At 63.3% G+C, this 11,315-nt stretch overlaps 3 protein-coding genes across 3 annotated transcripts; all 3 read left to right on the forward strand.

Annotated features, from left to right (window-relative positions):
* Positions 1-59: 59 nt before the first annotated feature.
* Positions 60-2,302, forward strand: MNEG_9394 (nitronate monooxygenase; the record flags this gene model as incomplete). Its single annotated transcript, XM_014042132.1, has 5 exons — positions 60-204; positions 492-700; positions 1,065-1,272; positions 1,516-1,880; positions 2,123-2,302. 5 exons carry the CDS (start codon positions 60-62, stop codon positions 2,300-2,302), a joined length of 1,107 nt encoding a protein of 368 aa, XP_013897586.1.
* Positions 2,303-5,286: 2,984 nt separating this feature from the next.
* On the forward strand, positions 5,287-6,548 carry MNEG_9395 (hypothetical protein; the record flags this gene model as incomplete). The annotated part of the gene is made up of 5 exons (XM_014042133.1): positions 5,287-5,329; positions 5,487-5,560; positions 5,745-5,783; positions 6,003-6,111; positions 6,331-6,548. The coding sequence occupies 5 exons, from the start codon at positions 5,287-5,289 to the stop codon at positions 6,546-6,548; spliced, it is 483 nt and encodes a 160-aa protein (XP_013897587.1).
* Positions 6,549-8,194: 1,646 nt separating this feature from the next.
* On the forward strand, positions 8,195-8,720 carry MNEG_9396 (hypothetical protein; the record flags this gene model as incomplete). The annotated part of the gene is made up of 2 exons (XM_014042134.1): positions 8,195-8,264; positions 8,581-8,720. 2 exons carry the CDS (start codon positions 8,195-8,197, stop codon positions 8,718-8,720), a joined length of 210 nt encoding a protein of 69 aa, XP_013897588.1.
* Between the last annotated feature and the right edge of the window lie 2,595 nt (positions 8,721-11,315).

Here is an 11,315-nt window from a genome sequence, read left to right on the forward strand (position 1 = left end):
CCCCTACCCCCACCCCCACTTACGCACACGCGCCCGTCCTGTCACCCCGTCAGGCCCCAATGTCCGGCTCAACCACGCCGCAGCTGGTGGCCGCCGTAAGCAACGCCGGCGGCCTGGGGATGTACGCAGTGGGCTCCGGCCTGCCAGACGCGTCGAAGCTGCCCGCCGTGATCTCATCCATCCGCGAAAAGCTGGCAGCTCCTGGTGGGCGCCCGTGCATTGACGACCCAGCGGGTCGCACGGCCTCGGCGGCTGCTTGCAATAGGGACCCCCTGCCTCGCCGACTGCGCGCGCCTCGTGCCCGCAGGGTTGGGCGGTGGGAGGGCGGCTGCCGCGGCCCTCCGCACCCTCTTGCAGCACTCCAGAGCAGCTCGCTCATGAGGTTCCTCGGCCATGCCATTGGCCTGCTTGATACTCATTTTTCGTCTTGTGCGTGCCGTTGCCAGCAGCACCACCATCACGTTGCGTTCCACATTGCCTGGCCCCCGCAGACACCCCCTTTGGCGTCAACATCTTCGTGCCGCCGCCCGAGCACTACCACCCCCAGCCGCTGTCGCCCGATGAGTCAGAGGCGGTGGCACTGTGGGTGGCCGCGTACCAGCGCCGCGCGGCGGCGCTCGGCATGGCTACAAAGGTGGCGGCCGCGCCTTCCTTGCCCGACTTTCATGGCCAGTGGTCGTCGTTTGAGCGGCATGTCGAGGTGCGCACGCACTCTGGCGCTGCGCTTGGGCGCACCTTTGAATGTGGCATGCCGTCATGGCCGCCGGCAGCACTTTGTGGGGTTGAGGCGGAGCGCATCAGCAGTGCGGGTCGGACGAGAGCGCAGAATGGTGTGAGGCAACCCGTGGAGGAACTGGCTGTTTGCAGCTGCAGGCAGGTCATCAGGGGCAGCTGGTCACACTCGGCAAACCCTGCGTGCGGCAAGTCTATATGATAGGTGACAGCACCATCCAGGCTCGGGAACCAGTGCCCTGAGACGCCATCCCCCTGCCTGCACCCCTGCACTCTGAGCCCCTGGAAAGCCCCCAAGACTAAGCCCCTAAGTCCCTCCACCCACCGCGCAGGTGATGGTGGAGCAGCGCGTGCCGCTCATCAGCTTCCACTTTGGCCTGCCCCGCCCCGCCACCCTGGACCTCATCCGCGGCGCCGGCCTGCTGACCGTGGCTTGCGCGACGACCGTGAAGGAGGCGCGCGCCGCGGAGGCCGCGGGAGTCGATTTCGTGGTGGTGCAGGGCGCAGAGGCCGGCGGGCACCGCGGCACCTTTTACGGCGGTGGGTGGCCACACGCCCCAAAACCTTCGCTCCCAACGCCCAACATCGCATTCTTCGGACTAGTGCTAGACTCCTGCGCTGTGACATGCGCCTGGTGCTCATCGCAAGCATCAATCTGTACCTGCTACTGGTAGGTGATGTCATGCCGCCATCACCTCCCTGGAAGGTGATGTCATGCCGCCATCACCTCCCTGTCGCCCAACCGTCCTCCCCTCCCTGCCTTAATTCCTGCCTCAAATCCAGAGGACCCGCGCAGCGGCCTGATCGGCACGCTGCCCCTGCTGGCCGCCGTCCGCGCCGCCGTGTCAGTGCCCGTCATCGCCGCCGGCGGCATCATGGACGGCGCGGGCGTCGCCGCCGTCCTCGCGGGCGGCGCCGCGGGCGCGTGGCTGGGAACCGCGTTCCTTGCAGCAGCGGAGGCCGACGTGGCCGCATGGCAGCGGGAGGCGATGCTGGGCCAGGCGCCAACGGCGGACGGCAGTGACGACAGCGTCGATAATACCGTCGTGACGCGCGCTTTCACCGGGAAAGGCGCGCGGGGGCTGGCCAACGACCTGACGCACGAGCTGGCGGAAGTCGAGGGGACGCTGCCAAACCTGTTTGAGCTGGTGAGCCAGCGCTGACCGTGTTCATAGTAACGCTGCGCTGGCGGGGGCTGATCGGCCGTTTGCTTCTGGCCACGGTTCTCGCTTCGGCTCCTGTCGCGAGCGGTACCTCCCCTTATCTATGCCTCGACCACTGCATGCAATGGCGCCGCACAGCGTTCCTCATTGCATCCTGCAGACACCCACCTGCACGCCACGCATCATGCCCAGCAACCTCGCAACCCACCTTGAAAATCTCTGTGCAGGCCAACACGCGTGCCTTCCTGGCTGAGGCGCGGCAGAAGGGGCTGAGCAGCGTCGGCATAGCGCTGTGCGGCCAGGGCCACCGCCGGCTGCGGCGGCAGGTGGTAGGTGCGGGGCAGCTGCTAGCTGAGCTGGAGGCAGAGACTGACGCGGCAGTGGGGCGGCTGCTGGGTGACGGGTGATTGTAACCAGTCTTACGTGCTGTCGAGCCAGCCTGCAGAGATGAGCGCGTGTTTGAGTCGGCCTGCGATGCGTGTGCAGGGACGGGCTTGGACTCGGAGGGTTGGGCGTTCAGCTGCGTGCGTTTTCTTGAGCCTGAATCGAACTCAATTGAGACCAGACCACTTCTCATGACCTGGGCTGCTTACTATTGCAGGATGCGGCCCGGCCCATCAGCCAACTAGGCACATCGCAGCCAGGGCTGTTGCCTGGTGTGCGCTCAAGGCAGTGCCAGTTTGTGATGCGTGGCCGTTGCGAATGACGTGTGCAGGGGTGGGACAATGCTGCGGTCAACTCCTGCCTGGGTGACACTGGCCCGGGTGTACAGTAATTGAGTAAAAGAACGCTATAAACGCCGCCTTGTCGAACACTGCAGCAGCTGTGTCAGGATTTGACATTTCCGAAGAAGGGTGGCAGCCAGCCCCTGGGCTTTAGCTAATGACACTGGCTGCTTCGTGCAACCAACATCACGAGAGACGGTTTTCAACTGCCTTCTGTGAATCTTGAGTGCTGTACTAGGGCGGTGGCGTGAGAGGAGCGTACAGGTGTCTTTTCTGCTGAACGGCCGGCCAGGAGGTGACAGCGGCGACACACAGGGTGGCATGCTTACGCCTATTGAGTCTGATCCACTTGCACGCACCGTGAGCTTTGGACCGGCAATTTTCAAAACATCTTCATTGACGCTGGCAGCCGCACTTGATTCATCCTGTCGGTCGTTGCCGTCCGTGTCCGGGACCGTTGGCGAGTGCTTTCGATAACAGGGGCCCATTGCATGTCCAAAGCATCCATCAGAAGCTCTGATTTGGACTCACCCGCTCGTTTTTGCCGCAATAGTGAAAGGCCGGGAGTGCTTTGCAAGATGGCGCGTACCTCCGCGATTGTCGTCCTGTGCCTGGGCGTCCTGCTGCTGGCCACCACATCTGAGGGTAAGAACGAAGCCTTCCAGAGGCTGAGCACTGCCCTGCAGAAGGTCATGTTTGCGTGCCGCTGACAGGACGCGACATGCGGCAGTTCCACGTTTGCTGTCACAGCAACTTGCTGTGCAGAGGGCTGCACGCACAGTTGCAGCGTTTGCATGATGGCACGGACAGTGAACACACACAAGCTGTGTGTGAGCCCTGTCTAGCATCGCTCGCCAGGGCGGGCGTGCCGGCAGAGGACCGCGAGTGCTGGCCCCCATGTGTGGAGTGTGCCAGCAACAACCTCACATGTTCCCTGGACTCAGGCAGTGCCCCCATCACCACTGCATCTGCAATCTCCGAAACAGCCCGTCTAGGATCAGCCATCATTACAACGGTTCGTCCGACGCCGCTCCGGCCCTTCACTGGGCCCGTCGTCACGACCACCCGTGTCACCCCAACGCCACTCAACCCGTGAGAAAGAGCTCCCCGGCTGGGTGCAGGCATCTCGAGAATTCAGCCGGGGGGGCGGTGCCGCAGGGAGGGCTTGTGAAACCAGTGCAACGGGCCTGAATCAACAGTATCTTCGCATGCATGGTTTCCTGTGTCAAACAAGATTCTTCAGCCAGTGCCCCTGCCCCCATCCATGCACCATCCCTGATCCACCTGGTGCGCCCCTGCAGGTTTGTTGGCCCAGTGGTGACCCAAACTCGCACTACTGTGCGCGCGACCCCGCTCAACCCCTTCGTGGGCCCAGTCGCCACGACGCGGCGCACGACTGTTGTCGGGCACTGATTTTGATGAGACAGACGGCAAGTACCGCAGTGCACTGTGCGAAGAGCGTCGCGTGCGTACGTTGCACACGTACTTGAGCAGAACGCCTGCTGTGTCTTAGACATCAATCGCGTTTTTGGATAGCTGATAAGGTGCAAGGTATGTTGGCGGCAATCTGCATTACAGGAAAATCGCGAGCCGTGTAGTCGTGACGATGCGTGACGCTTGGGTGGACACACGCAGCAGTGCTTCGTGCAACTGGTGCAGTGCGTGCACTGTCGGCATTGCCATCATGCCTCCCTGCTGGTCAAAATGTGGCATACAGACTCCGCGGTCGCCTAGCAGCATAGCGTATGCAACGTTGGCACGCGAGCCATCGATACCAACTGTTGCGTTAACAGAGCGATGCATTGCCAAGTTTCTCCTTGGCAAACGCCGACTGATTTGATGAGCGTCGGCTGCGCAATTCTTGCATAGCAGGTTTGTAAGGCAACAGTCAATATGCCAATACGGAATTTTGCGTTGAGGTGGAAAACAGAAGGTGTCTGATGCACTGGTCCTTGCGCACATTGGGCCTCCGATTGCAAGCGTGCATTGCGCTCAGCATCAGGTGGGTGTGTGCGGGGCAGCCACTACCTCATTGCTGGCAAACGACAGAGCAGTACAAGCGGCACACAAGTGAGGCGATTTGCGCTGCGCCGCAGCCCGGTTGCACCCAGACGCGCAAGTGGAGGCCGTGGCACATGGGGGGCACAGGGCAACCCACATGGGTCTCAGTCAGGGTGAGGCAGGGCAGGTGGTCGGAGGCCTTTGCCCCAGCCCCAATGTAGGCCAGGACTGCCAACGAGATGGAAAATGTTGGGTCCTGTAGGTAACTGCAATTCAGCGCAGTAAATGAGCGGCGACACCGGCAGCGCACGGGTGAGCTGCACTGGTAGCCAAGGGGGCGCGCAGACGCCGAGTTACCTTGGCCCAGTGCACGTCTGTACGAAGCATTATTGCCTACTATTGGAATTTTTACTGCGCATCCCGGGCTCGGTGTCAGCCGCGGCGAGCTCAGATTGATCATCAGTGCAAATATTCGCCTCAGTGCAGCCCGGTGATCCTTTTACATTGAGGGCTGAGCTTGAGAACAAACGCAGCTGCCTTGGGCACGCCTTGTTCCAGCCTTGGAGTCGAGCAGACGCGCATCGAAGCCTGCGGCAGCCCTCCACGCAGCCCGGGGCCGCAGTGGTCGGCCTGGCATGGGGTCTGGGCATGAGGCCGATGAGGCCATGCGGCAGGTCCTGCCGCGCCTTTCGTATGCTGCGTTCGTCGGTGAGACACCATACAGCGGGAGCGCACGCACCCATGCGCTCGCTTTGCAAAGCCTGCTGCCGCCCGCTGGCCAGCTCAATGGATGCTGGGTGCGCACCGACTTGAGCGCACCGACATGCAGCCACGGGCATCGCGCTTGCCCTGCATTGTTCCGCAGGCGACTTGGAGGGCGTCCTGGATGCCCTGGGGATGGGGGATGACATTCATCAGAACGTGCGGCTGGTCAATCAGGTGCGCAGGCTGGCCGCCTGCGCGACATCCATGTGGTGCGACGCGACCCGCACGAGGGCCGCACGCGCGCCTTGGCGTGCCGCCCCCAGCGGATGCCGCGCCTGATCCGCAGCAGGCGTGCCCTGCGTCGCGGCACAACCTGACGCCCTGGCTCCAACGCCGCCCTGCATTTTGTCTCCGACAGAACGGGCAAGATGTGCTCGGGGCCACGCCCCTATACCTGGTGAGCTCAGGCATTGGTTTTGGTGGATTTGCTTTGTGGACATCATTGCTCGCGCGTGCGCATCCCCGCACTGCCCTTGATGGGGCCATGGCGCGCGGGCGCCATCTGCCTCCGGCGCTGCGACGGCGCTCAAATCGTTCAGCTCCGGGGGGTCAAAGGTCAAAGTGCACACGTTGAAAAGCACGCGCACGCGCGCCCGCCCACCTGCTGCCACCGCAGGCGGCCCAGATGGGTCACTACGACGTGTGCAAGGCGCTGCTGCGCGCGGGCGCCGACGTCATGCGCCCCTGCACAGTGCCCGCCACCGGCCAGCAGTTCATCGCTCAGGGTGAGCCCTGGCGCCGCCCGGCACGCGCCGCACCCCTTTGTGTCCCCAGGCCGTCGCGCCAGTCCCGCAGTCAGCAGCACAACCCTGCGGCACGCCCACTGCGGACCCCTCCGGACGCCTCCCCCAGTCCTCGCCCCATGTCAACCCTGCGCCTCACAATCCAAAGCAAGCCGTGCAGAAACATCAACATCCCTATCCCATCCAAATATACCATCGCAGACATCGCTATCATGCACTTCAACATGCGCACTTGGTGGCTCCTGAAGGAGGCCAAGCAGCGCCTGGCCGGCAAGACCCCCGGCCTGTTCAAGAAGTGGGCCAGCAAGCACAAAAAGGGCGGCAAGGGCGCGGACGTGATGGGTGAGAAGCTCGTGCCAGCCGGCTCGACGCCCAGTACATACCTGGTGCTTACCTCGGGCGCCCAGATGGCGATCTGATCCGAGGTTGTGATCTCAATGCGACTGCCCTCGAACCGCGTACCGTGGCTTTGTGCTGCGGGATGCACGGCGCAAACCCTTAATCATCTCAAGCACGGTTCAAGCTTGTGGCTTGGTGTGCCGGCCGGGAATGTCTTAACTTGAGCGTGGCGTGGCAAAGCCCGGGCAGCTCCACGATGCGCGTCACGCGCCGGGTGGGGCCGCCGCAGGCCTGTTCCCACCTGAGGGGCTTGTGAGGTGGGTTGGCACCGCCCGTCCCAGGCCCAGCACTGCAAACAATCAATTGTACCCTTTGTTTGGGATCCAGCTCGATAGAGCACTGCCGCGACGCGAGCCCGGGCAGGCTGTTCTGGGGCCTGCGGATTCGCAGCCTTAGTCATGCGCTGCCACACACCCGGGTCTGGCTCGTGCTGAGGCGAGGCACGGGGCGTGGATTTCGCGCCGCCTCTCGCCATTGCGTAGCTCTCGAGCCACGTGCACCCCCAGCGCCTGCCCCACGGCGGCGAAAATCGGGCACGCGCACACCCACGCCCGCTGCGCCACCAGCATTCTCGGCACCTTGACGCCTGATGCTTTGGTCTTTTCATGTGGCGCTGACCTGTCAGGGCGCAGCAGTGTCACGCAGGGGCGCGCGGCGCCTGCGGCCCCGCCGCCGCGCGATGGGCTGGCCTGCAGGCTTCACTTGGCGCTGCCACATACATTCACAGGAAGTCTGGGGCTTCGCCCTGAGCGGCCCTCTACACACGTTAGCTCGCCGTGACTTTTTTTGTTGATGCACATGCGTTCATATCAGCCACGGTCGTGTGGCTCACGTGCTGATCCTGTTTGTGCATCTGGGCGCCCTCATTGTCTGGGCAAGCACCGGGGGCGGCGCAATTGCACGTTGATCGCTGACCTCCCACCCAGCATAATATCAATGACAGGACATAAATCCCCACGCGCCCACTTTGCACATACACACACACACACACCATGCGCGCACACACGTACACACACACTTGACTATCTCACTAGCACAGATGCACAGCACACAGCACAACAACGTGCCTGTGATTGGGTGGCCGACCACAGAGCCTGCAGCACAATATGTCTGCCTGAAGGTGGCAGCGAGTGAGCGGTACATCATAACAATTGTAATCTAGATGATGGTGGCTTGCTGCCAACCCATGGGCAAGCGGAGCCCAAAGCTTGCAGCTATTGCTCCACTAGAGTGCGTTTTTGGGCTAGCTCCCCATCCAATAGGCGTGCCTTGTCGCGTGGGTCTGCCCTGTGCTCGTGCGCATATCCACAACCAACATTGGCACAAAGCCGAGGGTGCTTCAGACGGGAGCTGGCAAGCGCGAGCAAGCTCGCACGCTCAGCGCCTGAGTGGCAGCTGAGGCGGCTCGAGGCGTTGCGACATCTCTGCGCCCCAGCTGAGACCCACTGGCGGTGACTTTTAGCTTGATTTGAAATCTTCAGCTCAATTGCGTCGTTTCCGCGTGGTGATGTTGCAATACTGAGCCTCATCAGCTGCAGGTGATTCTCCACACCAACGTTCTAGCCCGAGGCTAAGACCGTAAACATCAAGATCTGCACAATTATCGCGTATATACTGTACACTTTCCAGGCCTGAAACGCAACTGTGTAACCCACGTCACGGACAAATGCACTCGTCCGCCTTTGCTGCGGCGTGGAAGGGCTGCCTTCCCCCACTTTCTCACGCGGCCTACATAGGTAAGCTCGACACGAGCATCTGGGGATCCGGAGGCCGCACTTTTCGACCTCCACCATCGATTGTCCAGTCGGTTGGCCCAGCTTCGTCAACGCAGGCTAGGGCTTGGCGCAGAGCGCGCTGCCGCAATTGTCTGCGCACGGTGCCATTTGCAATGTGTCGCATGACACCAAAGTTTGCGCGCACCTGCCTCCACGCAGCCCCGGCTGCCAATGTGTGTGCTTTGAAAGCACAATTTGCGCGCCAACCCAACCGCTGTTACGCGTTGCGCTTCGCCCCGGCTCAGCGGCTGTCGTGCTCCCCCACCCACGCGCGCAGGCGACGTGCCTGCCTTGGTGGAGCGCCTGCGCCAGGGCGATGACGTGAATGAGGCTGTGCGGCTGGCCAACCAGAGCGGCCAGGACGTCACCGGGGTGACGCCGCTGTACCTGGTCAGTCACCAGGGCGTCCACGGGTGACGCGCCCAGCCATCGGGCGTCGCGACCCATAGCCGCAAAAGGATTTCCGCCCCACAAGTGCAGCTGTGCCCTGAATGCTGCCGGCTAACCCGACAAACATGCAATTGGTGTGCATGTGGCGAGCGCGCTTTGCGGCCTTGGTCTCCAACCCCTCCCACCCTGTAGCATTCTCCCCCTGCTGACCATGGTGGGCGACCACCTCGCCCCACCAACGGCGCATCGGCCTCTCACCACCTCCCAGGCCGCACAGGGGGGCCACCTGCCCGCATGCCGCGCGCTGCTGGCGGCGGGCGCGGACGTTTTGAGTCTCTGCTCCCTCGCCTCTGGGGAGACCTTCGGCCCAACAGGTGCGCGCTGGGCAGGCTGCGCTCCATCGGCCATGCCACACCCTTTGATCGCGCACGCAAGTCCCGCCGGCGACCCGCCCTCCTCCTTTCCTCGATGCGTGTGCGCCCGCCTCCTCACCTCAGCCGCAGCGCCTTTCCTTTCATCCTCCCCAACTTGACATTTTCAACGCTGCCACTGTGATGCCACAACCCACCCCCACCCCCACCCGCAGCCTCACCCCCACACACGACCGCACCAACCCCATTTCAAACCCAGACATCGCCTTAGTGTGCCTCCACCTTCGCGTCTGGCGCCTGCTCTCCGCCGCCAAGCGCCGCCGCCTGTCAAAGCTCTCCGCGCTCAGCCGCCGCGGCGGCGTCGGCGGCGCGCCGAGCCCGTGCTCCACCGAGGCGTCCCTCGCGGAGCCGCTGCTGCAGAGCGCCGGCGCGCGGCGCAGCTCCTCAGCTTTCGCCTGAGCGCCCGAGCTCGCCTCTCGCGCTCAACGTGGCGGCTGCTGGTCGAGACCGCTCTGCATTGCGCAGTCAATGCACGCGGGCGGCGCGCTGGGGTGGGAGCCCTGGCAGTCGTCGGGACCCAGCGCCGATGGAGGCGGCGCGGCCTGCGCTTGGTTAGCGATGTGCCGAGCTCTGCTAGAACCTGTCAGCCTTCCTGTACAGTCTGCACAAACACTCTCCGCCAAGCCCACCCACTGGGACAGCCTTTGATGATAAGGAACGCGCACATACGGAAACGCACGCGACACGGCCGCCCACCCGCCCAGGCCCCACCACACGGTCCCGCTGCATGTTTGTCACTGCACTCCGCTCGCACTGCCAACAGCCCCCGCTCCAGCTGACACCCCACCGGCTAAAGGAGCTGCCAGCCGATTCAGGCCGACTTAATGTTTTTTCGGGGGCCCTCCGCCTTTGCATCCGCCCTGCTGCCCAGCGCCCCCCTTGCCCCTCACGTCGTTCGGCATCAGAGCGTGCCGTCCTCGGGCCTCTCCCACCCTGCAATCCACAGCCCCCTGCCAACCAACCCGTTGCAAAGCCACAAGACGCAAACCCCAGTGTACATGCTCGCACCAATTTTGTACATGTACAGGACATTTCAGGTTTGTAAATCAGGAATCATTTCAGCCCCCTGTGTAGATTTCACCACCAGCGTCCCTGGCTTCTTGCTTGTGCAACCCTTGTGTGTTTGTAACCTGTCCAGATCACCCTATGCTGACCTGGCGCCGAGGATGCTGACCGTGCGCAGACGACACCTTGCTTGGGTGGGACGGCCCTGCCTCGCTGGCTTCGGCAGGCGGCTCCTTGAGAGGAATGGCCCCCAGCTCTTGCAATTGTCCCAGCGCGTTCACCGCGAAAGGCTGCAGAGCACAGCTCCCCCGCAGGCAGGGCAGATGCCGACGCAACAGCGCAGCAGCAGTTTCAATGCACTGCTCAGTTACATTTGCAACGTGGGACGAGACAAATGACTGCATGGAGCGCTCCGCCAATATAAAGGATCCCCTGCGTTGCCCATGACCTGCTGCACCCGCCCAGCGCTGAGACGCCCAATGTCGAAAGGCCGTCCGGCCGACTCAAAGCATGGCTCGACCCGCCAGCTACCGGCACCAATAGTGCCATAGCCAGCAGGGCTGCGGGGCGGCCCGCAAGCTGCTTTCCCTTCCACTCCCCGGCTCTCGCCGCGAGTCGGGATGCGGCGCAAGCCCAAGGGGCTCTGTGCTGCGGCCGTCAGGGCCTCATGTCATGGAGTCCCGCGCTTCAAGAAACTGCGGCGTTATTGCATGCGGCGGCACCTCCGGCCCATGTCGGCGCTTGGACCGCCGCTCACTTTGTGTGGATGAGGCTGGGCTTGTAGTTATCGGGGGCCTGGGCAGTGGGGGGCGACATGGGCCGCGGTCGCGCGAGGAAACCACCCAGCCCGGCCAGTGCCTGCAGCCTGCAGCCAAGGCCCGGGCACCCCGCGCCGCCGCAACCTCTCGCCTCCCGCCAGGGGCCGCGCCGGCGGCCGCCCCGCAGACAGCCCCACCCAGCAGAGCCTGCAAGCCCCTCGCAGCGACGACGCGACATGACACTCAGTGCCAGTCAGATAACAAATCCAGATCACGCCAGATCACGCCAGATCGCGCGTCGTCATCCCACCTGCAGGCCCAGCAGGTTGATGTATGTGGCTGTGATGTTGGCCAGGCCCGCATCGGGCAGCTCCTCCGTGGTCTTGAGCACCACGTTGTCCGGCAGACCCTTGCCGCCAATGTACACC

Source organism: Monoraphidium neglectum (genome assembly GCF_000611645.1).
Source record: "Monoraphidium neglectum strain SAG 48.87 unplaced genomic scaffold scaffold01920, whole genome shotgun sequence".
Classification (NCBI taxonomy): Eukaryota; Viridiplantae; Chlorophyta; class Chlorophyceae; order Sphaeropleales; family Selenastraceae; genus Monoraphidium; species Monoraphidium neglectum.